The following is a 26,484-nucleotide window of genomic DNA, read 5'->3' as shown; positions in this document are numbered from 1 at the left end:
ATGCTTGCTGCATGCTGTGGGTAACCTAGCTCAGTGGTCTCTATGGTATTCAGCTCTGGGACTAACAGAAAGTGCAAGGGAGAGCTACCAAACATGGGTACCAGGCCTCTCCCTGGTACTTAAGCCAGAAGCATTGCCACAGTGGTCCAGGAGATGGGGACTTTCTGTAGAGGAGTCTCAGCTCCTTCTGAAATGGCTAAGACCTGGGGCCAAGCACAAATACTTGAGCTGACCACTGTTTATGGGAGCATGCTATAACTGACTCCTTTTGGGGACTGTCTGGACCGTGGGCACAGCTTGGCTCTTCGTGATTCTCAAGTTACTGCCTGCCTGCTCCTGGTTACTGTGGCTGCCCCTCTCTCCCTCCCTCCTTCCCACTTCCTTGTTTTCCCCCTTTCTCTTTTATGACAGTGCTCATTTCCATCTTCCTCTCCACAGATACCTGTTCTGACTTACTGTTGATACATCCTTAAGTATTGTTTATATAGCATAACATTGTTTGGGGAGCATGTTTTGAACTCAATTAATTATACATTTTATATATATATATATATATATATATATATATATATATATATATATATATAGAGAGAGAGAGAGAGAGAGAGAGAGAGAGAGAGAGAGCATGATTAAATGTATAAACTCAATTAAGTTAGAAAACATATCTGTGGGCTAAGGAAACAAACTTGGGGCCTCGGACGTGCCAAGTAAGACCACTGCCCTTGACCTAGACCTCTAGCTCAGATGAGGATTTAAATCTTGGTCTATTTTCCACTTGCTAAGTTTTTTGTTTTGTTTTAGCTCTACAGTATGTTTTGAGAGCTGACTCTGACTATTTCCTTAATAGTACTCTACTGTTTGCCTCCGCTCTGTTTACTCATCTTGTTCTCCTGAGGTAGCCAGGGTACTTTCAATGCCAATAACCTTGCTGACTGGGGAACTGGCAGTGTCAGTAGAGACAGCAGCAAAAATCCATCTCCTCACTTCCTCTGCCACACAGGCTTTCAAAGAGGAAGGAATGAAGACTCCTGGTTTTAGTAAATCCAATGTGAACCATTTTTCTTTGAGGAAAGTGAATATTCCAAGGTACTGAGCACAGTAAACCTAAAACATAAATCACGACACCACCCTTTTCTGATGCCAGCTTTCCTGTCACATAAATGTCATGTTGACTAATATTTTTTCCAAAAAAAAAAAGTAATTTTTTCAAAGCAAAAATGAGCTTTAAAGATTTTTAACTGAAGCTAATCTCTCAATGTCTGCCAATTGCACTAAAGGTATAAAAATATTTTTGAAGACCTGCTGGCTGAGAGGAATCTGGCTTTATACGCCACCAGGCAGCACTCTACAAGACATGGCTTGGAAGTAAACTGAGCTCAGAGCACCAGGGGACTGACTGGTACCCATTACAAAAAGCAAGGTTGCAGCCGCAAGAATGAGAGTGCAAATGGCATCAGTAAAACAGTCCTCTGGTGCCAGCGTCTGCTAGAAAAGCTACACTATCCGATGACCATAGCAGTCCCAGACAATCTCGGTATATTGTGTGGATAATTACAGACAAGAGCAGGCAACCCTTCCAGTACCCTTGGTGCCTCAGAGACCGACCAACTAATTTTCTTCGTTATCCAAAAATCTCTGGCATTGCCAATTCATACAATCACATAGGTTTGGTTACTAATATAATTAAATTTTGGCAGTGCGTTCTGTATGGGTTTGATGTGGGTACTTTTATTTCCCTCAAACAACTACAGACTAAGATTACGGTTCCATGAGTCAGAGAAAATCCGTATCCTAAGTGGAAACATTCCTCTAAAGGGACACGACAGGGGACATACAGGTGTTTATAATTTGAGAGAGCGAGTTCATTTTCCTCTTCAATTTTATTGCAGCTTAGAGATTACCAAGAGTAAAGAAATGAAGCAGATTGTCTTTCGATATTGTGAACAAATGCGCTGAAATCCTGCCAGTGTGTGGGAGAGGCCAGACAGCCCCAGCAGCCTCTCTGTGTCCTTCACCTCCCTTCCCATTGGGGTTGATCTCACTGGGAGGTGCCCCTGTACACACTCATGGCTCCGGAAGCATGGACTATCGTCTTTCTGTGGATACCAAAGTGTGAAAAACAGCTCTCCTGCTCCCAAGAATTTAATCAATGGGACCATGCCGGATCCTGCTATAAAAGTCTGCCCTGGAGAGAGGAGCTTCTCTATGGTTTTATGAGTCTGAACAGAACTGTGTCTCTGAAGAACTGTGTGTGAGAGGCCAGAAACAAACAAGAGGAAAGGGAAGAAGCCCGTTTCTCTGCAGAGTGAGAGTTACAAACCCCTCCACCATCTCTTGGTGATCCATCATTTTGGGACCCATGAAGTACTGCTGTCTTTTCTGTGCCTGTGACCTACCTACCTAAGGATGTGGGACTCAACACACTACACTGCCCCGCTCTCTCAGGAGCCCTCCTCAGGGTCTATGTGCAAGGAGGAGAGGGGAACCCAGCACTGTTTTAGCTTCGGACACAGCAGATGAGTTTGAAATGTTCACTAGGTTCTAGGTGCCACACGACATCCTGAGGTATGTGTCATTGCATTTCACTACACAAGGTGCCACCAAGACAAGAGAGTCCTATGGACAGATGAGAGGCTGAGCTTCAGAGAGGTCTAGTTAAAGGAGAGACAGATGAGTGAGCCCTGATCCTCAAACTCCAACATTGTGCTTAGCCCACTAGGCCTGGCTGCCCTTTTTTGTGGTGGTTGAAATAGGACAAGAGCGGGTATATGCCTGGCAAATATTTCACCACCAAGCTGGATGGCCAGCCCCAACACTGGCTGACCCTTGCTGTGACCTTGGCGTGCAAATGTCAGAGAACAGGATTGGCTCACTAAGGCCCAGGTTCACCCAGCTCAGAATTTCCATTCCTAACAGGTTTCTCCTCAATCAGCTTAGGGAGAGCTCAGGGGCTCTGTTTCCTTGGAGCCTGGAGTAGTCACTGACCCAAATGTCTAAAGGAGCTTTTGTCGCATATAAAATAAACCATGTCAGGGTAGAAGAAGTAGCTAACTCGAAAAGTGCTTGTTTCACATGCACAAGGCCCCAGGTTCAATCCCCAGCCCTACAAAAATTGACCATGGTGGTGCCTGTCTGTAACCAATCCAGCACTCGGTAGGTAGAGGTAGAAGGACCCGAAGTTCAAGATCCCACCTACAAAGCAAGTTTGAGGCGAGCCTGATCTTCAGGAGAACCTGTGTCAAAAAACCAAACAAGCAGACAAAAGTTTCATATCATGGCTGACAAAACTCAGAAATCAACAATAAGCCCAGAGAAGGTTTGAGCTAGCAAGAAGTTAATATTTTTCCTATGAGAGTTCTGTTTTCACTGTATTTGTCCTTGTGGTTGTATTCCATGTGGCTATTATCTCACACACCAGGTGTTATGATTACATTATTTTTCTAAATATGTTGAAGTTTTGAAAAAAAATACTCTTTTGCCAGGTGGTGGTGGTTCACGTCTTTAATCCCAGCACTCAGGAGGCAGAGGCAGGCATAGATCTCTGTGAGTTAGAGGTTAGCCTGGTCTACAGGGTGAGTTCCAGGAGAGCCAAGGCTGTCACACAAAGAGAAACCCTGTCTCAGAAAGAAAGAAAGAAAGAAAAGAAAGAAAAGAAGAGAAAAAGAAAACTTCTTGAGTCTCTAATAGTATGGTGGTAATATACAAAGCAAAAATGGTGATGCCACTGTGGCTCTAGCCAATAGCCAAAGATGTTGCTTTATAGAGTAATTCTAAAAATTCAGGGTGCACCATGAAACCCTGGGAAACATAACAGACTCATCCTCAGAGTTCCGGCTCAGGGAGTCTGGAGCGGGTCCAAGAATGTGCGTGTTAGTGTTAGTAGGCTGGTGCTAGAGTTTCCAAAGGATGTTGTTCTGGCTAGTTTTACATCACATTGAGTTTCCTGAGAGGAGAGAATCTCAATTGAAAGAAAAAAAAAAAAATGGGACCAGGCTGTAGGCAAACCTGTAAGGCATGTTCTTAAGCGGTGATTGGTAGGGAAGGGCTCAGCCCATTGTAGGTGGGCACACCCCTGGGCTGGTGATCCTGGGTTCCATAAGAAAGCAGGCTGAGTAAGCCATGAGGAAAAAGCCAGTAAGCAGCACCCCTCCAGGGCCTCTGTATCAGCTCCTGCCTCCAGGTTCAAACCCCTCCAGGGCCTCTGTATCAGCTCCTGCCTCCAGGTTCCTGCTCCGTTTGAGTTCCTGCCCAGGCTGCTTCTATGAAGGACGGTGATGTCGAAGTGTTAGTGAAACAAGCCCTTTAGTCCCCAAGTTGCTCTTGGTCATGGCCTTTCATCACAGCAATAGCAACTCTACCTAAGGCATGCCTATAGGATCATAATCAAGTGGCCCGTCCCCCTGCATCTAAACAAACTGGCTGGTGCTCAGAAAATTTCACTTTTTTCCCCCCTTTCATTCTAGTGTCTTGACTCATCCTCTGGCTGTTACTCTTACATTCCTAGGACACAGGTTCCCACTGGGATCTGGGCCACCCTGGGCTGCAGGGGAAGCTTAAGTCCCAGATCTGACCTGCAACGCTCATGAGGCCCCGGCACTACCCGAGGAGCCCGCCTCAGTGTACCTGGAGTTAGGCCAGCAGAGGCCAGCAGAGGGCCCGTTCCCTTCCTGACCTTCCGAATGGGTACTATTCTGTAATCTTCAAAAGATTGCTTCCAAGAAATGATTTGGGGCTGGCCTGACATATTCTAATGTTTCAAACAGAACCCCACCCAGCCCAAGCAGTGTCCCTTGCATAGAAGGCACAAAGGGGAGAGCATAATGGAAGCCTGACTGGACCTTGCTACGTGTCACCTAGCAGTGCATAGATCAAACACCAAACAGACTTTCTTGGGCTGTGAGGGACGTGACAAGTAACCCTCAACACGCAGCTGGTCAGGTTGCCAGCACCCTGTATCACTGTCTGCTCCTCATAGGGAAACTCCTTGGGTGCTCTGAGAAGCCCCGCAACTTAGGGCTCCTTGGGATGGCACTAGTTTAGAGTCCCTTACTCTATTATTTTAAAAGTCCACTCATAAAATGAGCCACTGGCTGCCAACAGCAGGCTATCATGTCGCCACACTAAGTGGACCCGTGTCTACTGAAACCCTTTTACTCTTCCTATGTGGCAGAGTATGTGCTCTTTGGTTACACGTGACCCCAAACCGTCTCCAACTGTCTGCCAGGACCTTGACCGCAGCACACACAAGACACTGTCTTTTATTCCAGTTCTAAAGCCTATCTCAACTAGGTGTGTGCATATCCTGACGCGCAGCTCTGGATATCCAAGAATAAAGTCTGAGCCTTACCTCCTCCACACGTCACAGTGCAGGGAAAGAAGTCAGTCTGCCTCCACTGATGGCTGATTGGCTGGTAAAAGAAGAACTGGACCACGCTGCCTTTGGCCACCATGTACCTGGTCTGGACAGAGAGAACGGTGATGGCACAGCACATTCCACACAGTGAGCCTCGGCTCTTTCTACCTTCTTCACCCATCTTAGGCAACACTGACGAGTATGACAATCAGCTAAGCTACAGGAGGACTCTGAGGGCTTTCGATGGGATAGCATGTCACTCGGACTTGGGCCAACTGGGGGTTCAAGTCCCCACTGGAGTCATTTTTCCATATAACTCTGTTTGTGAGCAGAGTCACAAAACAGTGTGTGGACTTGTTTGTTTACTTAGTCAGTGCTTTTCCTCCCTGACGTGTTAGTCTCAGTTTCCATGACACCAGAAACGGAGATGTAATCTGAGTTGGGTTTGCTTATAACATAACATATAACTAGGACTCTAACCCCAGTAATTCTTACTTTGCTTTGAAAAAGGAGAAAACCACATCTTTGTCTTAAAAGACACATCAAGCTTTGATAAATTCTACACTTTGATAAATTCATATCATGAAACAAATTTCTTCCACCAGGCAAGTTAGCTTCAGAAGATGCTACAACAAACTTCATATAAATCACACACACAAAAGAGCTTTGTCCTGAAATGGTAGGCATCAGAAAAAAAGGCTTCTGTTTTCATTTCCGCTCATTGCTGTATCACATGTCCTAAATAATGCAAGATAAAAAGAAAACACAAAACGACAGGACAGAAAACCACAATTGTCATTATACAGATGTCCTGAGCTATACACGTACACTTCAAAAGAACACAAATGACTGGCAAGGGATATGTTACTACAGTGATAACACAATGGGACAGAAAAGTCTATTCAGTTTTCACCTGCTAGATACAAATATATAGAAAATGGGGGAGGAAATATTATTTATAAGAACATCAAAGGAACAAGCACCAGAGATAAGTGTAATCTAAAATATGTGAGACACACATACTGGAAGTCACAAATACTGAGAGTAATTTTAAGTAACCAAACAAATGTGTGGAGACACCATATTTATGAATTAGCAGGGCTGGTACTGGGAAACTGCTGATTTCCCCAATTAATAGATCCAAAGAGTTCTGTTTGTTTATTTGTAAAAATCATCTAAGTTTATTTATTTATACTTATATTTTTAAATTTTTATTTCATGTGCATTGGTGAGTTGGTGTTTTGCCTGCATATATGTCTGTGTGAGGGTGTCAGAACCCTTGGAACTGGAGTTACGGACAATTTTGAGCTGCCATGTGGGTGCTGGGAATTGAACCCACATCCCCTGGAAGAACAGCCAGTGTTCTTCATCACTGAACCATTTCTCCAGCCCCTATTTACTTATGTTTAACCTTAGAATTTATTATTTGAGAATCTCATACACGACTACCATGTATTCCAGGTCTTTTCCACCCCTCGGTCCCTACCTCCAACTCTTCCAAGGGGTTTTATAAAGACTGACAAACTGACTTTGAAATTCACAGAAAAAATAAATGCAGACTCAAGAAGAGCAAAGATTGTCTTCCAGAACACAGCGGAAGAGCCATCAGCACCGACATTAAGGTTTACTTTAATACAGAACTAGATAACTCACACTAGTATTGGAATAACTCTCCCCATGAAACAAAATCCTTCAGTACATCTACACAGTGTGTCGTTTGTATTTAGGGTTAAGAGAAGAGGAGCTGTTCTCCGTGCAGTGGTCCTGTGTTCATGTGATAGTCACAGGCAAAGAAATGCTAGTTGAGCTTCACAGCTTACACACGACTAAGTGCAGGTGAAAGGTAAAACACTAAAGCCTTGGGAAGCAAACACAGAAAAGAGTCTCCACAACTTGGGACTAGGCAAATATTTTTTGTTCAAGGGCAAAATATTTATTGCCACAGACAGGCAATAAATATGGATATGCCACACCAAAACAGGCAATAAAAATGATGTGCACACTACAAATGGGCAGTAAAGATGGATGTGCCACACTGCAGACAGGTGGTGTGTATGGAACACCACACCCAAAAAGATAAGTAGGCCACATTGCAAACAAATTAAACCCTTTCCTATAGGGAAACTAACAGTGGGAAAAACCATGAACCTGAAGTGAATTAAGAATGCAGCTTTAAGCTGGGCGTGGTGGCCTGTGCCTATAATCCCAGCACTCAGGGAAGCAGAGGCAGGCAGATCTTTGTGAGTTTGAGGCCAGCTTGGTCTACAAAGCAAGTCCAGGACAGCCAAGGCTGTACAGAGAAACCTTGCCTCGGAAAAAAAGAATTTAACTTTAGCTATAGAAATTCAAGACATAAGAACAAAATTAACCCATAGAAGAAAGACAAACAAGGGCTATAATGCGTATATTCAGAAAGAAAAGTGAAACTAAGAAAAAATAATCAACACAACTAAAATTTAGTTTTTAGACACGTCAGAGACACTTCTGGATGATTAGAATAAGACAAAAAAAATAGTCAAGGAATCAATAAATAACTCCTATTCTATTCTAGTCTCTTTTGACAGGTATTATTTTATCTATAGCCCAGACTGCCCTAGAACTTATAGTATGGTCCAAGTCAACCTCGTATTCACAATCCTCCTGTCTCCACCTCTTAGTACGGGATTGCAAGCATGTTTTGTGATACTTAGCACATGCTTACTTTAAAAATCCACTAACCTCCGATTGATGCTAGGAGGAGAAAATGTAAAAAGGACACAGGGCGGTACGGTGCCTCTACATCTGCTCCTCGTGAACTGCTCTGATTCTTGCTTCCAGAACTCTTCCACACATAGGGGAGAAGAAAGATCCCCGAGAACTATAGCAGCTATTTATCTATCCCCAACTGCATTGGTCTCATGAACAAAAATAACAAGCACTATATCTGCAAATGCATTTGAAGCTGCCACCGTCCGTATTTACAGTCTCGCCCCCCCACCCCGCCCCGCCCCGCCCCGAATCTAAGTAGATAGATCTGGCTAACAGGAGTGGTATTGAAGAAGGTAGATTAAGAATTCCTGAGATGAGCTTTGTGTTATGATGTTAGTTTCTTGGCTTTGTGGTGGCTGCTGTAACTAGCAGAGAAAATGGATTTTATAGCTTAAGAGAAACATTATAATAATTTTGAAAAATGTTCTTGGGGTTATGGTTCCCTGGGATTTCCACACTCCCACAGTCCTCTGGACTGCCTCCACTGTCCCTCAAACTGAAAAACAGCGCAGCAGGGAGAAAATGTTAGTTAGTCTCTTAGGTGCCCTGAAATTGAGGAGCTGTTGGGGGCTGTGACTCAAAAGGCAATGGTGGCAGCCAAGAGGGGAGAGGGAGAAGGATGAGGAGTTCAAGGTTGTTTGCAGCGACACAGCAAGGTTAAGGATGGCCTGGGCCACAAGAACAGACAAACAGAAGATGAGTGAAAAAAAATCACGCTCCAGACCACTTGCTTCTTAGGGATAGTGTGATGAATCAGCAGGCAGATGCCGAACTGGAAGCCTCAGTGCGATCCCCAGGACTCACAAGGTGGAAGGAGGGAGCTAACTCCCTTACGCAAATTGTCCTCAGGCCTCCGCTCACACTACAGCTCATACATGGACCCACCCGTGCCCTCCCTCCACAGAAAATAAACACAATAAAAATGTAATAAAAATAAAAAAGAAACCCAAATGACTCCATAAATCTGTTATCACTAAGCCAAAAATACCAACTTGAAAAAAAATGATTATTAAAATCTATTTCGTACACTAAACGGAAAGAATGAAAATGAACAATGTTTTTGTAGACATACATTCCACTTAAAAAGATCGTTTTAGTAATAAGTTTTCATAAAATTCTATAACGTACACTAGTTTTGATAACATGATCTTTTTAAAAAAATTATGCTGTGCATCTGTTTTCCTCTAACAACAAAGGTGAGGTTGTACATCCCGCAGGTACGGGCTAAGGTACCTGGGAAGGGATGCAGAAGAAATCTGCAAACACCACAGAAGAGACTTGAGCATCAGAGAGTCTGGGTGGGTTCCTTATGCACGTTATTTTCTAGACATTGTCCAAAGCATCAGGAGCTGAAGGAGACCCCCGGGGGCCCAGCTCGAGCTCTGCGGAAGACTGAACACCTCACAGCCTGATGCTTCATTCTATCTGGCGCTCCCGGCTTGGTGCTGATGGAGGCGGCCACCATAACAGGCGTTTTTAGTTTCAGGTTCTATATGAGAAATATGGTAAAAGCCCCTTTCCTGCCTTTGGCTCTCCTTGGCAAGTGCTTGTTTTCCTCCTGTGGAGAAGCCTGCCATCATAGTCTCTTTGCTATCCCCTCCCACCTGTCCTCTCTGTCAAACTCCTGTCAAACACCCACAGAGGCGCAGGGGACAAGCTCTGTCCAGCTCACAACTCAGCGTGACCTGGGTAAAGTGTGCCCTCATGATGTCACAGAAGAGCTGCCTAGGATTTAGTCCTTGGCTCTGTCCTTCAAATGCTATGGGAATTAATTCCATTTAGAAACATCTCTCGCCATCAAACCTAACTTTCAAAACAAAAGTTCAAACTAAACTAACAAAAACTTCAGTGGTCACAGCTCTAATGTTAAAGCTTTTCTTGGTGGATTTCTGTTGAGCCTGGTCACCTGTTCACCCACCTGAACAAGTCCCCAGGAGCAGACACTTCTATCTTAAAACAGCGACAGTCAAGTGCACACAGAATGACAAGTGAGAAAGTTCCAGCATCACTTACAGCAGTATATTTCCCTGCTCCGTTGGGAAAATGATGAATTCACTTTCAGTTCCTGACTTGACCGCTTTGAAACAATTTCTAAAACTATTTATGGAATAGATTTTAACATAAAATGCTCATAATTTATATATACTTACATCTATAACTTAGCTGTGAATTTTGGCAATGGTGAAAAATGTTCAAACAGATTTGTCCGAGATTTGTTTATTTACTTGTGTAGTGTGAGCACACTGGTGCCATAGCAATTGTGTGAGGATCAAAAGAGCTGGTGGGTCCCAGATACTGGATTCAGGTGGTTAGGCTGGCGGCAAGCAAGCATCTTTACCTGCCCAGCCATCTTACTGGCCCCAGATTTACTAATTTAAGACAAATCTCACTGTGTAGACTCGGCTGCCCTCAAATTTGTGATCCTCCTGCCTCAGATGCCTGCCGACAGGTATGAGTTAGCATGATCTGCTTGAAGTAATGTCCCTTAGTAGGCCACATTACAGGAGCATGTGAGATTCTTTACAGAGACTCTACCTTTGTGATCAGCATCAAACACTTAAGAGGGGATGGGCTTTGGATGGGGGGAAGTAATGAAGTAATTGAGATTTCTTTCCTGTTGCCACTATTTCAGATTGACTCACGTCCCACAAGAAACAACACTGGGCTCAGGCAGTGGTGGCATACGCCTTTAACCCAAGTACTTGGGAGGCAAAGGTAGCCTGATGTCTGAGATTGAGGCCAATCTGTTTCACAGAGCAAGTTCCAGGACAGGCAAGGCTACAGAGAGAAAGCCTGTCTCAGGGTGAAAAAAAAAAATCACTGAAGTCCTAGCCTACAGAATGTCAGTATATTATCTGACTTGGAAACAGGATCTCTGCAGATGCCACGCTGCTGAGATGAGGATAACAGACTGGGCCCTAGCTCAATATGCCTGTGTTCTTGTGGAAACAGGAGTTGGCCATGGAGGCAGACATTCATGGGGAAAGATGATAAGAATTCCTGAGCTGTGATAAAGGAGAGAAAAGGGCAAGAAACAGGTCCTCCCTCACAGCCCTCCGAGAGAGCCAGTCCCACCAACACCTTGGTTTTGTACACTAAGCCTCCAGAAGGAACGATAAGACAGTTCCCTCTCACCCACACACTCCATGTGTGGTATTAATGTTACTGCAGCCTTGAGAACTGGCCCTAAACCACTCTCCCAACCTCAGCTGCACCCCCACCACACTGTCCTAAAGCACCTGGGAACACGTGGGTTTCCGCTACTGCTGCCACCACGTGGCAAGGCCATGGCATGTTCTCTGGCAGAAAGGAAACCAGGCGGTTAAGTCTCAGTTCTCTAGACTCTGGGTAGACAGCAGCAAGATATCAGAGCTGGGCCGAAGAACACTGGAGACTGATTGTGTGCCTGAAAACAAGTGGAAAATCAACCAAAAAATGTTTACCTACAGGAACACATAATATATGAATCGAATGAAAATGACTCCCCCCAAATGACATGTCATAGAGGGAAAATTTCAGGCCACAAAGAAGACAAGCATGTCTCTCCCTGTGTCTTCTGGAGAAGCTTCCACCACAGAAACATGGTATCTTCATCAAAGTCACTTAACTTTATTTCATAAGGTAATCACAATGAAATGCACTACAACTTGATATTGCCGACCATTTACTCACAGATGCCAATGTTAGGTAAGTTACCACTGGGTGACCTGTGCTTATAGCTGAGCAGCTCTTAATCTGTGGGTCGAACAACCCTTTTACAGGGTCGCCTAAGTCCATGAAAAACACAGAGAATTGCATTGTGATACATAGTAGTAGCAAGATTACAGTTACGGGTCACCACAACATGAAAAACTGTATCAAAGGGGTTGCAGCATTAGGAAGGAGAGCCAGCATCTAGAATCAACCAGACTTCGTCCCTCACCTGAAGAATGGATACAGAAACTACGGTACATTTACACTATGGAATGCAACTCAGCAATTAAAAACAAAGAAATCACGAAAATTTCAGGTAAATGGATGGAACTAGAAAAGATCACCCTGAGTGAAGTGACCCAGACTCAGAAAGGCACACATGGTATATACTCACTTATAAGTGAATATTAGCCATTTAGTGTAGGATAACTATACTACAGCCCACAGTCCCAAAGAAGTTGAGTAACTAGGAGGGCCCAAGGGAGGTTTCTTGAATTACGCACAGAAGGAGAAATGGAATAGACAGTCGTAGTAGCTGAAAAGAGGGGAAAAGGTAGGAGAGGGAGCACAAAGAGGAATGAGGATGGAATTCAGACCTGGGAAGAGCAGGAGCGGAGGACATAAGGAAGGCCTGCAGAGAAAAGAGAAACTTGGGTGGGGCATCTCTGTGACAAGCTGGAGGCCTAAGTTAGGGTAGCCTTCTGGGGAAATATAAGGGGAACTCTAGCAGAGACTCCTAGTAGCAGGAGCCATGGAGACAGAAGAGGACACCTTCTATCTAGACAAGACTCCTGGTGGAGGAAGGGGGAGACCAACCCACCCACAAAAACTTCCACCCAAAATTTACCCTGCCTACAAGATGTACAGGGATACAGCAGATAGAGCAGAGATGGAGGGAATGTCAAACCAATGCCTGGCCCAATCCAAGACCCACCCCATGGAAGAGAATCAACCCATGACACTATTAACAATACTCTGCTATGCTTGCAGACAGGAGCCTAGCAGAGTTGTCCTCTGAGAGGCTACACCCAGCAGTGGTTCAAAACAGATGCTGAGATTCACAGCCAAACACTGGGCAAAGCATAGGGAGTCTTGTGGAAAACTGAGGGGAAGGAGAAAAGGACCTGGAGGGGACAGGAGCTCCACAAGAAGACTAGAGCCAACTAACCAGGGCCCAGAGGGGCTTGTGGAGACTGAAGCACCAACCAAGGACCATGCATGGACTGGACTTAGGCTCCCTACACAGATGTAGCCAATGAACACTAGGCTTCATGTGGGTCCTCTAGTAAGGAAGGAAAACAGGGCTGCCTCTGACATGGACTCTGTTGTATGTTTTTTGATCACTTCCTCCTAGCAGGGCTACCTTGCCAGGCCACAGGGGAAGATAAGCATGCTCTCAGTCTTGATGAGCTGGGTCAAGGGGGTTCCCCGATGAGCTGGGGTGAGTGGGTCAAGGGGGCTCCCCTCTTCTGAGGAATAGGGGAGGAGGGATGGGGGGAGAGGGAGAGGGAGTGGTACTGGGAAGAGAGGAGGGAGGGAGCTATGACCAGGATGTAAAGTGAATGAATAAATTAATAATAATAATAATAATGATAATGATGATGTCAATGATGATGATGGAGAGAGAGAGAGACAGAGAGAGAGAGAGAGAGAGAGAGAGAGAGAGAGAGAGAGAGAGAGAGAGAGAGAGAGAGAGAGAGAGAATGGAATGAGAGAACCACTGCTCTAGCTCATCAGTCAGCAGCTGGCCCAAACAGCAACAGCTTAGCCAAGAGTATCTACTGCCCCTGGTGGCCAGGTACACATATTGCAGGAGCAAAATTCTCATACTTGAGAGCAAAACACAAGCGCCCGCTGCAACAGAGATGTGACAGGAGCCACCATGAGAAACTGATGTTCAGGAAACGATTGTATAGTGAGAAACCTACAGAAAGGAAAAAAAAAGGCAACGTTTCCTACGACAATCTAGCTATGAAAATAGAGTCTCAAAGGATAGAAAACAGAATTTTTCTTTTTTCTTGGTGAAGTATGCATTATGTGTAAAAATACAGTAGTTTTCAACAGTTCGTTTACTAAAAGCCCCACTTTTATAAAATCTATGACATAAACTATGAAGACAAGCATAGCCCAGTACACCCACAACTGTGCTGGCAGTAGCGTGGAGTAGATGGCCTGTGGGCTCCCTTGCCTCAGTTCTGTTCTAGGTGGAAGCCATCTCTATGCAGATGTTCTCAGTCGAGTGAAATGGAAAGAGGCAGACTGAAGTACAGGGGCCAGTTGTCAGTAGCCCCATGTGGCCACTTACCCTTCCCTCTAAGCAAAGTGCAGGCGTTGCTTGATTGTGTGATGGTACTTGAAGAGATGGATGGAAACCAAGAGGTCTTGTCCTCCACCACAGCACAACTGAGCAACCGAACCAAAAAAAAGGGGGGGGGGGGGAGTAACTGGTGGAAAAGACCATTTCCTAGAAACCCACATTATTTGGACAAGCTCCCAAGTCAGAGGAAAAACAACATCAGAGTCATTCTTACTTCATTTTAAGTGTCTCCAACTTTGCCAGATTCTTTCCCACCAAGCACGCCACAGCCATGAAAGAAAATGGCTGCAGGCATGGAAATGACATTCTGTTCATACACAGCTAGTTGTGTGTAACACCCTCTTTGATAAATATGTTTTTAAACAACCCTTTCAGTCTTGAGAGCCCAAAGCCTTTCCAGGACATTGAAGCTGAAGTCCGGAGCTGTCTCTTCAGTCTAAGAGAGCCAGGACATACAGTGGAAAAAGCATGCTGTTAAGCCATGGCCTATTAAGAGGTGAGTGCATATTTGGGTAAGAGGGCCAGAAATAACCTTTATTTGTGCAAGTGATATGTGAACATATAGTATTAAGATTATTTTAAGAATCATATACTGTAAATGAACCTAAGGCCACGTTTGCAACACATGTCTCCTCTGCAATGGTAACTGTGCTTTCACTTTCTGATGTATTCTTCATAGAGCAAAGGCACACACACACACACACACACACACACACACACACACACACACACACGTGTGCATGCACATATACATAACTCACAGAAACGGTTTGCTGCTTGGGAAGGCAGCTCAGTCGCTAGAGTGCCTGCCGTGTAAGCACCTGAGGCTGACTGTTAGCCAGTGCCTGCACTGAAAGCAAACGCAGGAGATGCTGATGCTGGCACACACTTGTGATCCGAGCACTGGAGGGACAGTTCGCAGGACAGTCAGCCTACCCTAGTCAGTGAGCCCTGGGTTGCAATGAGAGACTGTCTTAAAGCACAAGGTAGACTGCACCTGAGGAGCAACAGCCGAGGTGGACCTCTGGCTTCCACATGCGTGAGCACACACATGCACCCACACACCAAGGAATCCACAGTTTATGAGTGTGTGTGATCTCATACAGGCAACCAACAGGCTCTCTTCAAGCTCTCTTTACACGGATACTGTAACCAATATCTTGAAATACTAGTTTGTGTGGGCCTCTCACCCATGCAATCACTGTCTCTTGCTCAGTCAGAGCCCTCTGTGCTGACTTAAGGGGAATACAGATTCTCTTAGCAATTAGAAGAAAAACTCCTGTGTATGTGAGTGAGAGAGTATCAAATAGGAACACTGCAAGGAAAGCACAGAGTTCATGCTCTAATGACAGACCAAAGAGATACGGACTTGGGCGTGGCACTTTCAGGATCTCACACAGGACTCACAGAAACCTACGAAAGCCAGGCAGATGACACTTGGAGCAGGATGAATGGCGGCAGATGCCTGTTCATTCAATGCAGTGTGAGGAGAACAACTGAAGACAGTGTGAGCAAACAAGAGAGTGAAGCCAGCTACTCCTCCAATCTCTTTTACAGCAGAAAAAATAAAACATTTAACAACCAATATTTTTACATTTAAAAAGTCTCTTCACTTTCTAGGGTTGGTCGCTGTCTTAGTTTCTGTTTCTGCAGCTGAGATAAAGTATGTGCAAGGGTGACTTAAGGGAGAACGGGTTTGTCCTGGCTCACAGTTCCAGGGTACCACCTGTCACAATGGGCAGGACAAGGAGGCCACAGCTTGACGCAGCTGATCACGTCACGTTCACAGGCAGGAAGCAGAGACGGGTGAATGCCTGCTTCTTCCTGCTCAGTTCACCTCACCATGCACACAGACCAGGACGTTGGCCAAGGACTGCTCCCACTATGGTGGGTCTTCCCACCTCAGTTAATGTAATCAATATAAGTGCACACAGGCAAGCCCAGGAGCCCATGTGGATTCTGTCATTTAGATTCCGTCAGTTAAGGCTGACACACTGCTTAAAACCCCTGGCTGGTCACACTGCAGGCTGAGGTTGGACCTGAGGGCTTCAGAGCAGTTGACATATTTAGTCAAACCTCTACCATCTCTCTGGTATCACAACCAATGTCTCCATAAAATATTCTTTGTCAAATTAATATGTTTAACATAAGGAGATTTTTAAATAAGGTTTCAGGGGTCTTTTGTGATGACTAACATGGAAAGGACCTAAAATCATGCAGGAGACAAGGCTCGGGGCACTTCTGTGAAGGAGTCACTAGACTAGGTTAGGAGAAGAAGATGCAGCTGGGCGAGGGTCCTGATTAGATAAACCGGAAAGACCCGCTGAGCACCAGCGTTCATCTCTCTCTACCTCCTGGCTGCAGATGTGGCCAGCTGCCATGTGCTCCTGCCACCATGACTTGCCTGCCATGGGAGGGGGTGGGGCAGAGCGCTGAGGGTATACCTTCAAAGTGTGAGCCAAAATAAAAGCCTGCCTTCCTTCTTTTCTCCCTGAAGTTGCTTTTGCCAGGGATTTTGTTATTATAGCAACCAGAAAAGTAATAAATATCATTTTCCTTTGTAAAGGTATAATTGGCCCTCGGGGCAATTTTCATTCTTCTGGTGAATTTTGGATGATTTTTCTGGAAATGGAGGGAAGACTCACTCACCGAATTACCATTTGTCCTTTCATTCCTCAGGCATTTTCTTCTAGACCAGACTGGTTTTTACTTGTGCTGTTTTGGAAATGGATTGGCCTCTATACTTCATCCCTTTCTACAAGGAGAGATGGTTCAACTCTACTTAGAGAGAGAAGCAGGCTCATGGCTCTGAGTAGACATGGTCTGAAAGGATTGCTAGAGCAGGGATCCTCACCAAATGAGACCCTGATCTCGAACCGGCTGCCACAGTATGACACACTCACAGGGCTGAAGATGGGAAGGGCAGGCCCTGTCGAAGGAGACTAAGCATGACCCTCTGGCCTTTCCATTTCTTCCCCATGATGGCATGCTCAGCCAATACCCAGCTCCACCAAACTGCACGTGGATTTAAACTGAGCAGGGCGCAAGGAGGGGATGACTAGAAAGCTATCTCCCCCTGTAAGAATGAAGATTGATCTTAACTCTGAGTCTCTACATAGAAGAGGGGAACAGTTCTTGGGAATAGCCTGTTTAGACGGACACATGGACATACACACTGTATGACTGCAATCATCGACGGCTTCCGGCAGAACACCCTTGCTGTGTCTAAACAGGATTCTCCGAAGACGGCCCATGTACCTTGAAGATGAAGTCAGCCATCAGGGGTCCCGGAATCTTGAAGGTTTGTCTCTCAGGACCCTTTTGAAACTCAATCGTTGTGTTTTCTACAACAAAAACCCCAGGACTGTTGAAGTTGTGCTCTCCTTGGCTTCCTTGAAGTGTTTTGGACTCAATGACTGAAATGTTAAAAATAAAATGTAAACATGAAAACCATCCTAAAGACATGCGATTTTAAATGACACTGTTACTAAGTGCAACATCAGTGTGTGCAATCGACAGATATAGAACCATCCTTTCCATTGGTGGGTGCTGATTCATATCGGCAGAACAGATAGATATGTGAGGCTTTTAGGTACTAGTGAGGGCTTTTTGGTTCAAATCTACTCTATTTCTTGGAGCCATTTCCACCACAAGAATAAAGAAGAACATCTTCTTAGTTTGTGCCTATTCATGAGGTACCCAAAAACAGAGTGAATGAAGCTGAGTCTCCTACTACCCATTCAGAAAAAAAAAAAAAAAAGAATCTCAATCTTGCTTTAAAATATTTCTTTTGAAGAAAGTGTAAATTCATGGAAAATAGCAAGGAGATGGCCCATGTCGTCTCCTCTTGTCTTGTTCATGGGTTATAAATCTATGGTACAATAGCTAAACCACGAGCTGATGGTATTGGGGCAACCGTTGCTTTGCCACGAGGCTGAAGAACAGCTTTCCACATCTTCCAGGAACTGAGCAATAAGAAAGGGTGTTCTGAAATCTGGGGAGATGATCTGGGAGACCAGGAAAACCAGTTGCTAGGACACCCACCCACTAAAGCAGGATATACATTCTGTTAGTTTGATTTTGGTGTCTAGGAGAGTGACAGAGGTGAACACCCTAGTTCTGAGTTCCTGTCGATCCCTCTGTGGCACCTATAGCAGGTGACAAGATGGGAGACCCCAGGAATCCATGATCATCCCATCACTGTAAAAGAAAATGTGCACCTGTGTCCCATTGTCCACTGCCCAGCTAAGCTCTCCGCTCCCGTCTCCACAGTGAGGAGACTGGGAGAAGTGAGCAAGTCGGGCCAGCACATTCACAAGGTGGAAAGTGACATGGCGAACTGAGGCCTTCGTCTACGCTCAGATCTTTGAGACTCCAGTTTATAATTGTACATTTTAGTATGGCATTTATCTCATAATTATGTTTCTGCACGTGAGCCCACACCCAAAAAAATGTGTGCATCATGCACATGCTGGAGCCCGTGAAGATCAGAAGAGGACATCCGTTTCCCTGGACCCGGAGCTACAGCAGAGCGTGAGCTGCACTGTGGGTGCGGGACTGAACCCAGGCATCCTGCAGGAGTGGTGCACTTAACTGCTGAGCAATCTCTCCAGCTCCTATAGGGACAACTTTAAATATTTTAACCTGTACTTTTTAAAAAATGCTGGCTTTGAAGATGACACATGCTTCTAGCTACTTCTAACTGAAGGGCTCACACTGAAAATGATCAGCTGTCACTCCTTTGGAACGAGGCAGAACCAAGTGAACAAGAAACTTGCTTAGATCAGTGGTCCTCAACCTACGGATCCCGACCCTTTCACAGGGTCACCTGAGCCCATCAGGAAACATATATATCTGCATTATGATTCATAACAGTATAACAAACTCCACAACAAAAATTACAGTTATGAAGTAGCAATTGAAATAATTTCATGGTTGGGGGTCACCGCAACATGAGGAATTGTATTAAAGGGTCACAGCATTGGGAAGGTTGAGAAGCACTGGTCTAGACTGAAGAGGTTAGGGGAGCACTCTTAGGTGGCTTTTAGGCAGCTATAGGGCTTCCAGCTGGCCCTACAGCACCAAATGTGTGGCCACGGCAGATGCGTGTGTGCAACATGTACCCGGCGTGCCCAGCATTGCTTTCCTTTGGTTGTTATGTACAGTGGCACGGCTCTATTCATGCTCAGCAGTCAGGACCTGGGAGAAAATTGGATTCTTTCAGTCTGTAGAGGTTTCAGCCTATGACACACTGGCCCTTTGGGTTATTGTTAGTAGAACATTTGGTTTATTATTATTTTGAATTTTTAAAGATTGTTTTTAAAAGTGTGTATGTGTGTGTGAGAGAGAGAGAGAAAGAGAGGGAGGGAGGGAGGAAGAGAGAAAGAGAGGGAGGGAGGAAGAGAGAGAGAGAGAGAGAGAGAATGATGTCCACCATATGAGTGCAGTTTCCACATGGCCAGAAGAGGGCATTGGATGTATGCCCTAGACCTGGACTTACTGATAGATAGGGGCCGCTGTGTGAGTGTGAGGAACCAAACTTCCCCTGCAAATGCAGCCAGCCCTCTTAAACATCAAGCCATCTTTCCAGGCCTTTAATACTTTTTAAATTAAATTTAGTTATTTACTGGGGTGGGTCTCCCGTCCTATCATATAGGCCCTGCAGTTGAACTCAGGTATCCAGACTTGGCAGCAAGTGCCTTCACCTGCTGAGTCACATATTTAATGCCATAGTTTTGCTATAATTACAAAAACAATCACACTGGGTTTGCAAGGACTTTCTTATTGCTTCTATTTGGGAAGGGACATACAACTGGAAAATCTGGGCTGTGCGTTCCCTACAATAATGTGGCTAGAATTAGAACATGCTATAAATTCAGGATCTAAACAGCTCTAGGCAGATTGTAAGATGGACATTCTATAATTAAATTCCATTCCACAACAAAGGGACTTGAAATTAACGGCACCAAGCATTCTCGATTTTCAATACTACAGCCATTTGGAAGGTTGAAGTTAATACGGACCTTAAGAGAATGATTTATTACTGAAAAATAAGCTTGATTTCAGAAATACAGCTTTTTATATTTTAAAAAAATGGTTATATAAAACAAGAAAACAAAACCCCTTCTGTACTGTGAAATTCAGACATGTAAACTAAATCCTTTGCGAGGGAGCCAGGAGCAGGGTGGCTTTCAGAAAGAGTTCCAGAGCCGCCTGTGGGGCTGTTCAGATGGGGAAAACTCCAAGGGATAGATCTGCCACTTGGACAAGTGGGAGCGAGTCTGAACCCTGGACTCCAGAAGAGTGCCAGCTGCCAGTACACGGCCAGGCTTCGTCCGCCAGCACACACCCTCGAAAAGGAGGCTTCCCCGAGGTCTCAGCCTGTCTCCTTCTGTCTACTGCTTGCTTATTCTGCTTTTATAACCAAAACAAACAAACAAACAAACTCTTAAAGTTGGACCTGATGTCTGACACTGGCAAACCCAGGCCTCGGGGGATCCAGGCAGGAAGTTTAGCGCAAGTTCAAAGCCAGCCTGGGCTACATGGTGAGTTCCAGGATCACCTGGACCACAGAATGAAGCCTTCTCTCAAAACACCACCAGAATCTTTTGAAATTGAACTTGGTGTCACTGGGGCAGCACGTTAAAACAGTCTTTCAGACAACTGTTAATATCTAACAACCAAGGAACTCCGGCAGTTTCTTTCTTTGTGGTCTGGTTGCCTGCCTGTTCAGTACTGTTGGCCTCATGCTGCTATTGAGTTCAATGCCAGTCCCCCTGTCATCTGTACAAAATATGTTATCTCAACATGCATCCATGTCAGCATTTTTACCACAGGCTAAGAATGCAACATTTTTGCCACCCCAAATAAAATACTTGGCCAGGAAATCATCTATTTCCCATCTCTGTAGCTTCCTCTGTTTAGGTATTTTTCACCTGATGAAATCAGGTGACATGTGCCTTTTGGGAGCAGGCTTCTTTTATTCATCCAATATTTTCAAGGATCATCTCCACAGTAGCACGCATCAGAATGCCTTCCCTTTTACCACCAAAAAATGTTCCACACATCCTGATTAGTTTAATTCAACAATTCATAGATATCTTCACTGTTTCCATTTGAAGGCTAGCAGGAATACCATTGCTAAGGATAGTCAGCACTTTATTTATTACTTATTTATGTAAAGAGGTATTAATTGGGGGGATTTTTTGAGACAGAGTCCCACATAGCCCAGACTGGCCTGGAACTTGCACTGAAGACAAGGCTAGCCTTGAACCTCCATTCCTCCTGATCCCATCTCCTACGTGCTTAGGGATTATAGGTGTTCATTGCCATGCCTGGTGCTTTTTCTAGTTTTTAGTCCAAATCATATCTCACTGCTGTATTACGGAGATGAATCACAGAATTTAAATAGGATAATTTTTGCTAGTTTCTAAGTGTCACATTTTAATTTACAGGGAGGGAGATTTGACCCCACGGAGTGCTAAAGACTTTCAAACCATTTGAAAATAGGTCTCTAAATCATTTTGATACTTCACTCCGAAGAGAGTCTTGTTTCACTGGTGCAGATGGTGAGGGGCTAGAGAACTGCCCCACCCCACAGAGCTAGTATGAGGAGATGGCTCAGCCGGCAAACTGCTTGCCATGCTGGATCCCCAGCAGCCACACTGAAAACAAAACCAAACAGACATCGCAGCAAGTGCCTCCAATCCTAGCATGAGGAGGCAGACACAGGCAGATCTGCGGAGCTTGCTGGCCAACAAGGTTAGCCAGTTGGTGAACTCTGGGTTTAGCGAGCCATCTTATCTCAAAGAATTGTGGTGGAGAATGATTAAGGCTTGATTAAGATAAAATGCCCGCTATCCTCCTCTGCCTTCAATATGCACTCCCACCCCTGTGCACACACATGCATGCACACAAACACACACACACCTGTGCACACATACACACACACCTGTGCACACACATTCACACACACACCTGTATACACCTGTACACATACACCTGTACAACACACACACTTGTATACATACACACACACACACACACACACACACACACACACTACCAAAAATGTGAGACACGTCTGGCCCTGAGAAATTCTTATGATTTAAAAAAAAAATCTATGTGGTAGCCTAGAAAAAAAAGCAACTGCATAGTATTTGACTCAGCGACCTTACTCTGTGTGGCTTCATGGCAGTGTTTTTTGGCTTTGTATTTGCAGAGCTAGCCAAACCCAATCAGTCAGGGCTGGAGAGATGGCTCAGTGGTTAAGAAAAGGGACTATTTTTGTTAAGGCCCTGAGGTCTATTTCCAGCAGCCATGTTGGGCAGCTCACAACCTCCTGCAATTCCCGCTCCAGACGTCCATGGAGACCTGCACTCATGTGCACATGCCACCTACACATGCACATAATTTAAAATAATAAAAATAAGCTTTTAAACCCAATAAACTTCTTCCAGCTCAGAGCCCAGTCTGTCTAAGGCCTGTTGTCTTCTGCACACAACTATGGAAGTATTGCCCGAGGCTACAAGGGCCTCTTGGCAGAGAGGAAGAAAGCCTGTGACACTTCCAGCTTCTACACACCTAAGAAATCAGACACTCTAAGGTAAAAGATGCCATCTGACACTGGCAAATACCTCCATTACACTTCTGTAGATACTCTCTGTCTCCTACAAAGCCTTCACTAGCTTGTCCTTCCAGGTGAAAGGTCAAGCAGGACCATTGTTGGGGGAAGAAGGAAATAAGAAGATTCTGCTAAGTGGGTAGAGAACTTTTGTATTTTTTTTTCCTAGCCACAAACTTCTGATATTTCCAGAAGATCTTTGAATCCTTGTAGAAATTATTTGACATAAAATTTTATTTTCTCACTCATGAGAACATTAAGCCCAAACTTTCCACTCTAAAACATGAGAACAGAGCAATTCATAGCATACAGACACACGTGCACACATAACACACACACACATTAAAAAAAGAGTGGGAGGAGTTTGAGGGAAAGCATCTGGGAGGGGCTGGATGGAAAAAAAGAGGGGTGAAGCGATGTCATTCCATTTCAATTCAATATAGATTTTTAAAGTTCCTAAAACATAGACTGAGTGTACTGGACAGAAATCCCTACAGAACAAGGAAAGAGGGTTTTCTTTTTTTTTTTTTTTTTTTGTCTGATTGTGCTTTCAGGATATTTTGTAACATGCTGAGGTGAAATTCTACTTACAGAGCCGGGCAGGTCCTTTCATGGTAATTCTCACACTTCGGCTGCCCAAGGGAACAGCAATCACATCTTCTCCCTCTAGAAAAGAACAGAGGACAGATGTAATGAAACCCGGCGTGCTGAAGACTCAGGAGTGTGAGCAAGGGGATTAAAACCTCAACAGTTCCTCACAACATCCATCAACCACATGAGCAGTGGCTCCACCTCTGTGGTAACTGAGGGTCGAGACTCACACAGGCCTCTGTGCATCCATATTCACAGCAGCAGTGTCCACAGTACCCAAAAGGCAGAGACAAGTGGCCACCTACACAATGACACCTATGTTGTACCTGCAGGTAAAGGAAATTGTGGCACAAGCTCTCATGATCAACCAGGAATGAGTCAACTTCTGTTTTAAAAGATGAAGGACATTCTAGAGATAGGTGACAGTGATGGGTCCCCTAAACCATACACTTAAAAATGACTAAAATGGTGGTGGTGATGGTGGGTTGAAGGCTGGTTCAATTAGTAAAATGGCTGCCTTGCAAGCATGGGGATCCAAATTCAGTCCTCAGAACTCACACAGAAGCACCAGCTGTGGTGGCACACGCTGATCCCAGAGCTGCGGAGGCAGGAACAGGAGGATCCCTGGGGCCCAGGGGTTTGGTAGGGTAGCCTATTGGTGAGCTCTAGGCCAATAAGAGACTGCCTCAGGGGAGGAGAATGCACTTGAAATTATCTCTGGCCTCCACATGAATGTCCAAACACATGTGCATGTATCCCTCTGACACACATACGCACTAACACACATATGCACTAACACACACTAGAAATAGAAGAAGCAGCTTCAATTTGATAAAGAGCATTAAGAGCCATAGGCACACTGAGTGTTGAGCCACTAAAATTAGCCCCATGGGGAAAAAAATTCAAACAATATCAACAAACAAAAATTACCATTATTTTCCCTGTGGATTCTTGTCAATGCAATTAAAAACTAATAACATATGCAAATACATTCTGGGAGGAAAAAAAACTTAAAATACTGTAGTGACAAAACACAAAAAATTAAGTTCAGGAGGTATTCAGACATTACACAAATTGCTTTAAAATGTCATTATCTAATTATATATTTAAATTTATTTATGTAGGTCAATGCTATGTGATATATATATATATTATGCAAATATAGTGCATATCATGTTAACGCGCAGCATTACGCATTGGTGTAGGCACAAGCAAACATAACCTAACCTAACCCAATAGATGTGAGCATGCTTGTCATCAAGCTGTGCCTGAAGACACCATTTCCCTTTACGAAGAATGAGGCTTTTTAGAGAGCCAATCACAGTTGGAGTCAGAAAATAAGCACTAGGCCATCGTGACATCTCTTTGGAAACTCAAGGAAGCCCGTAAGGACAAGCTCTGGAGTTTGGGTGAAAGGACTTGGAGTTAACACTTGGAGGGTCCTCAGGTGTGCAACAATATGATAATTACAGTAAAGCCGGTCATACAAAATGCACTGAAATCAGTGAATGCAAATAATGCTGGAAAAGTGCTCTTCGCCACATGCAGAGGGTTCTGGGAGCCAGTCTATGGTTCTAAAACTGGTGAACAGAGAGAAGGGTAGTGCAGGCCTTTCTATACAAGCCACACTGCAGGGAACCAGATGCTTGATACGTGGGTGGCCCCCTTTGTGGGAGCCTGTGAGCTCCTATTTGAAGAATAGGTGGAGAGTGATCATGTGACTGATCTTCACAAGACAGAAGAAGTGTCCAGAGAGCTTCCTGCCGTGACTCAGTAGTAACTACAGCCATCAGCTCTAATGAACCCAGCAGAACTGAGCACAGAGAGGTCGTTAGGTGACATCACCTAGGTCATGAACACAGGACACAAAGCAAAGGGAGCGAAGGCTGGGTGGAGCCAGTGCTGAACTGCAGAATAGAGAACGGAGACCAGACGAAAAATGACAGCTTTCGTCACCAAGTGAACGTCAAGGAAGAAGCACAGAGCATGTGCAAAGAAGCCATTGTGGTGTATACTTTTTAATCCCAGCACTTGGGAGGCAGAGGCAGGCGGATCTCTGTGAGTTCCAGGACAGCCTGGTCTACAGAGTGATTTCCAGGACAGCCAGTGTTACACAGACAAACCCTGTCTCAGGAAAAAAAAAAAAAATTAACAACAACAAAAAGATTCCAAAGAGACTTAAGGAAGCTCCTGGCATTTTTTGACGGAATAGAAAAACAACAACAATCCAAACAAACAAACAGTGGAGAAAGGACTTCGGAAAACAAAGAAGACAATGAGCAAAAATGATAATAAACAGCATTTCCAAAGCCCTGGAAATTAACCAAAGGCTTGCAAAAGTCTGGGCGGTAATTATTCTAAGAAAAACATGGGGTAAGAACAGAAAAGACTGTGGGATATCAACTTGTTTATTTCTTCCCATTTTCTACCCTCATAGTAACCTTTAAGGAAAAAAACCCCAAAAATATAACAAACAAACAAAAAACCCTCATAACCTGAGCGGAGGCCAGCAGCTTGCAGACTCTGCAGGAGTTGGAATGGGTTCGGAGAGCCCTAAAAGCCCAATTCTCAGTGGTCATTACTTGGCTTGTGTGGCAGTTTCCTGGAAGATCCCACTCGCGAGGCTGCCTGAATCTGACCTGTGAGCTTGCCCAGTGCAAATAGCCTCCCCATGGGAGCTGGACAAAAACAATCAGAAGTTGCCGTTTAATGTCAAGGCTACATGAGGTCACTGGCAACTATCAAACCCATCAGTGGGAGAGCTAGAAAGCTATGTTCAATGTATTCCTGGGAGTGGGTGCTCAGACGTATGTAGGGCTGTTTGCTTACCCAGGAAGGCCCACAAAGACCTTGAGCTCTCATCTGTTTACTCTGAAGCAGAAATTGAAGGTTAGAACAAAGTTGGCAGCTACCTGATTGCCTGTTGGAAACATATAACATATCCCAACACACACACACACACACACACACACACACACACACACACACACAAATTCAAAGTATATGTCAATAGAGAAAATAGTCAGACACATCTAGAACATTCTGTAAGACAATTAAAAAGAACTCTTTAGGAAGTCAATACCATAGAAAATGTTTTCTACATAAAAAAGAGTAAGGAAAAACTTTTAAACTCTTTTTAAAATAGTTTTACAATAATTT

The 26,484-nt window shown here is 44.5% G+C and overlaps 1 protein-coding gene across 1 annotated transcript in view; it reads right to left on the bottom strand.

The window, feature by feature from the left end:
• Adamtsl3 (ADAMTS like 3) overlaps nucleotides 1-26,484 on the bottom strand; it is a 271,037-nt gene that overhangs the window by 94,387 nt on the left and 150,166 nt on the right. Inside the window, 3 exon segments of the mRNA XM_051149310.1 lie at nucleotides 5,348-5,459; nucleotides 17,370-17,527; nucleotides 23,326-23,400. Of these exon segments, the coding sequence (XP_051005267.1) occupies nucleotides 5,348-5,459; nucleotides 17,370-17,527; nucleotides 23,326-23,400 (345 nt within the window).

The sequence above is a fragment of the Acomys russatus genome, chromosome 7 (assembly GCF_903995435.1).
Source record: "Acomys russatus chromosome 7, mAcoRus1.1, whole genome shotgun sequence".
In the NCBI taxonomy this organism is placed as follows: domain Eukaryota; kingdom Metazoa; phylum Chordata; class Mammalia; order Rodentia; family Muridae; genus Acomys; species Acomys russatus.
This window is presented reverse-complemented; position numbering and strand designations above follow the sequence as displayed.